The following is a 3342-nucleotide window of genomic DNA, read 5'->3' on the forward strand; positions in this document are numbered from 1 at the left end:
TGTGTCTGTGTATGTGTGTGTGTGTGTGTGTGTGTGTGTGTGGATTAGCTCGTGTCACGTCACGTCTCCGCTCGGTATTTTTAACCGGCTTTACAAGAGTCGTTCAGCGGAGAAGCGACGCGTCTTCAGAGCAGAGCGGGCGTTAACGGAGCCGCAGGCGGAGATTCTTTCATTCATGCCTCTGTAGACGCTCGGGAAGCCGCTATGTCTGTGCAAACCCCGCTTCAGGTGGTGAACATCCCCTGGAGGAACAACAACTTGAGCCTGATGAGCCGCGACCCGCCGCTGTCCGATCAGGGAGAGACGATCATCGGCGTCTACCTGCTCATTCTGGGTCAGTCTCTCTTTATACTTCACTCCTCTGTTAGTTTTACCTCACTTTCACATTATAGAACTTTCAGGCTCTGCTCGTGAACGCTTTTGATAAGAGAAGCTAGCTGAACAAACAACCAATTTACAAAATTATTTTTTAGTAAAATCAGAAATATCATTAAAAGCAGATAAAATTACCTCAGAAACAAAACTATTTTCAGAGAATATACCTTGAATATACTTGTATTTTGACAAGGCAAGTCACCTTAATTAACACATTACAAGTAGATTCAATAGATTCTCTGAGACAGGTTTGATTATCAGGTAATTTTATCTAGTTTTAAGGATATTGAGAATTTACTTTGAATCTACTTGTAGTTTGTTAATAAGTGACCCCACTTGTCAAAATACAAATAGATTCAAGGTATATTCTCTGAAAATAAGTATTGATTTTTATTCGCATGTAATTTTATCTAGTTTTAAGGATATTATAGAGAATATACATTAAATCTACTTGTATTTTCTCAAATAAAACAAGTAGATTTGAGGTATATTCTTTGAAAATAAGTTTTAATTTTGATTCTAAGGTAATTTTTCCTAGTTTTATGTAAATTATAGAGAATATACATTAAATCAAAATCTACTTGTATTTTGTCAATAAAGGTGATTGGCTTGACAAAATACAAGTAGATTTGAGGTATATTCTCTGCAAAATAAGTTTTAATTTTGATTCTAAGGTAATTTTTGTTCTAGTTTTATGTCTATTATAGAGAATATACATTAAATCTAAATTTACTTGTATTTTGCAGATAAAGGTGCTTGACTTGACAAAATACAAGTAGATTTAAGGTATATTCTCTGCAAAATAAGTTTACATCAGGCTGCAAAGCAACACAATGTGATTATTTTAAAGGGGGCTGATTCTTTTCTAAACCCACAGTAAATAATACTTGTAATACTATGTAAGTGTAACACATCAGTAATTATATAATTTGTGGATACAAGTAATTTAACTATATTTTCATAAAGGATGAACAATGAAGTAACATACATCTATAAAGTGACAACATACCTATAATATATATTTGATTATTAATTATAAATTGTTTATTTGAATATTATAACATAATTTATGATAAGTCGCTGGGGTATATTTGTAGCAATAGCCAACAATACATTGTATGGGTCAAAATGATCAATTTTTCTTTTATGCCAAAAATCATTAGGATATTAAGTAAAGATCATGTTCCATGAAGATATTTTGTAAATGTCCTACTGTAAATATATCAAAACTTAATTTTTGATTAGTAATATGCATTGCTAAGAACTTAATTTGAACAACTTTAAAGATGATTTTCTCAATATTTAGATGTTTTTGCACCCTCAGATTCCAGATTTTCAAATAATTGTATCTCGGCCAAACATTGTCCTATCCTAACAAAATAAGTTTACATTTTGATTCTAAGGTAATTTTTGTTCTAGTTTTATGTCTATTATAGAGAATATACATTAAATCTAAATTTACTTGTATTTTGCAGATAAAGGTGCTTGACTTGACAAAATACAAGTAGATTTAAGGTATATTCTCTGCAAAATAAGTTTACATTTTGATTCTAAGGTAATTTTTGTTCTAGTTTTATGTCTATTATAGAGAATATACATTAAATCTAAATTTACTTGTATTTTGCAGATAAAGGTGCTTGACTTGACAAAATACAAGTAGATTTAAGGTATATTCTCTGCAAAATAAGTTTACATTTTGATTCTAAGGTAATTTTTGTTCTAGTTTTATGTCTATTATAGAGAATATACATTAAATCTAAATTTACTTGTATTTTGCAGATAAAGGTGCTTGACTTGACAAAATACAAGTAGATTTAAGGTATATTCTCTGCAAAATAAGTTTACATTTTGATTCTAAGGTAATTTTTGTTCTAGTTTTATGTCTATTATAGAGAATATACATTAAATCTAAATTTACTTGTATTTTGCAGATAAAGGTGCTTGACTTGACAAAATACAAGTAGATTTAAGGTATATTCTCTGCAAAATAAGTTTACATTTTGATTCTAAGGTAATTTTTGTTCTAGTTTTATGTCTATTATAGAGAATATACATTAAATCTAAATTTACTTGTATTTTGCAGATAAAGGTGCTTGACTTGACAAAATACAAGTAGATTTAAGGTATATTCTCTGCAAAATAAGTTTACATTTTGATTCTAAGGTAATTTTTATTCTAGTTTTATGTCTATTATAGAGAATATACATTAAATCTAAATTTACTTGTATTTTGCAGATAAAGGTGCTTGACTTGACAAAATACAAGTAGATTTAAGGTATATTCTCTGCAAAATAAATTTTAATTTTGATTCTAAGGTAATTTTTCCTAGTTTTATGTAAATTATAGAGAATATACATTAAATCTAAATCTACTTGTATTTTGTCAATAAAGGTGCTTGACTTGACAAAATACAAGTAGATTTGAGGTATATTCTCTGAAATTGAATCTTAATCTTGGTTCTCAAGTAATTTTATATAGTTTTAAGGATATTTAGGTGTTTTTACTAGAAAATAACACAAAGATTATTATGTTTTTTTTTTGCAGCGTATATGTAATGCATTATACAGTTAATCATAATGTTTTTCTATTATGTGTATTATGCATTATCGAAACCGGCATCAAATGTTCATCACAGATCATCTTTTTTTATTTTCGTTCCATTAGCATATTGAAGATGCAGGTGTAATTGTTGTAGTTATTGTTAGTGATGAACACATGGATTACTGCGGCTCAGAGATCTTCTGTCTGATCGGGGAGGACATCTGTCTGTCAGTCAGGGGTCATTAGAGAGTTAATCAGGACGGGGTTATTTGTGGAGCACAAACTCTGATCCTACATACAGTAAAGCACTGGTACAGTGAGCATATCAGATGGGACTTTTATACTGTAATATTCTACTATATATATATATATATATATATATATATATTAAAAGTCAAATGTCTTTGTGTGTCTTTGAGAAGGAGA

The 3342-nt window shown here is 29.5% G+C and overlaps 1 protein-coding gene across 1 annotated transcript in view; it reads left to right on the plus strand.

Annotated features, from left to right (window-relative positions):
* Nucleotides 1-97: 97 nt before the first annotated feature.
* The window catches only part of LOC107740064 (opsin-5-like), a 17482-nt gene continuing 14237 nt past the window's right edge, over nucleotides 98-3342 (plus strand). The window contains exon 1 of the mRNA XM_016552341.1: nucleotides 98-334. Coding sequence (XP_016407827.1) covers nucleotides 205-334 — 130 coding nt within the window. The 5' untranslated portion in view covers nucleotides 98-204. The remainder of the gene's footprint in view (nucleotides 335-3342) is intronic.

Source organism: Sinocyclocheilus rhinocerous, unplaced genomic scaffold (assembly GCF_001515625.1).
Source record: "Sinocyclocheilus rhinocerous isolate Xijiao unplaced genomic scaffold, SAMN03320098_v1.1 scaffold1186, whole genome shotgun sequence".
Classification (NCBI taxonomy): domain Eukaryota; kingdom Metazoa; phylum Chordata; class Actinopteri; order Cypriniformes; family Cyprinidae; genus Sinocyclocheilus; species Sinocyclocheilus rhinocerous.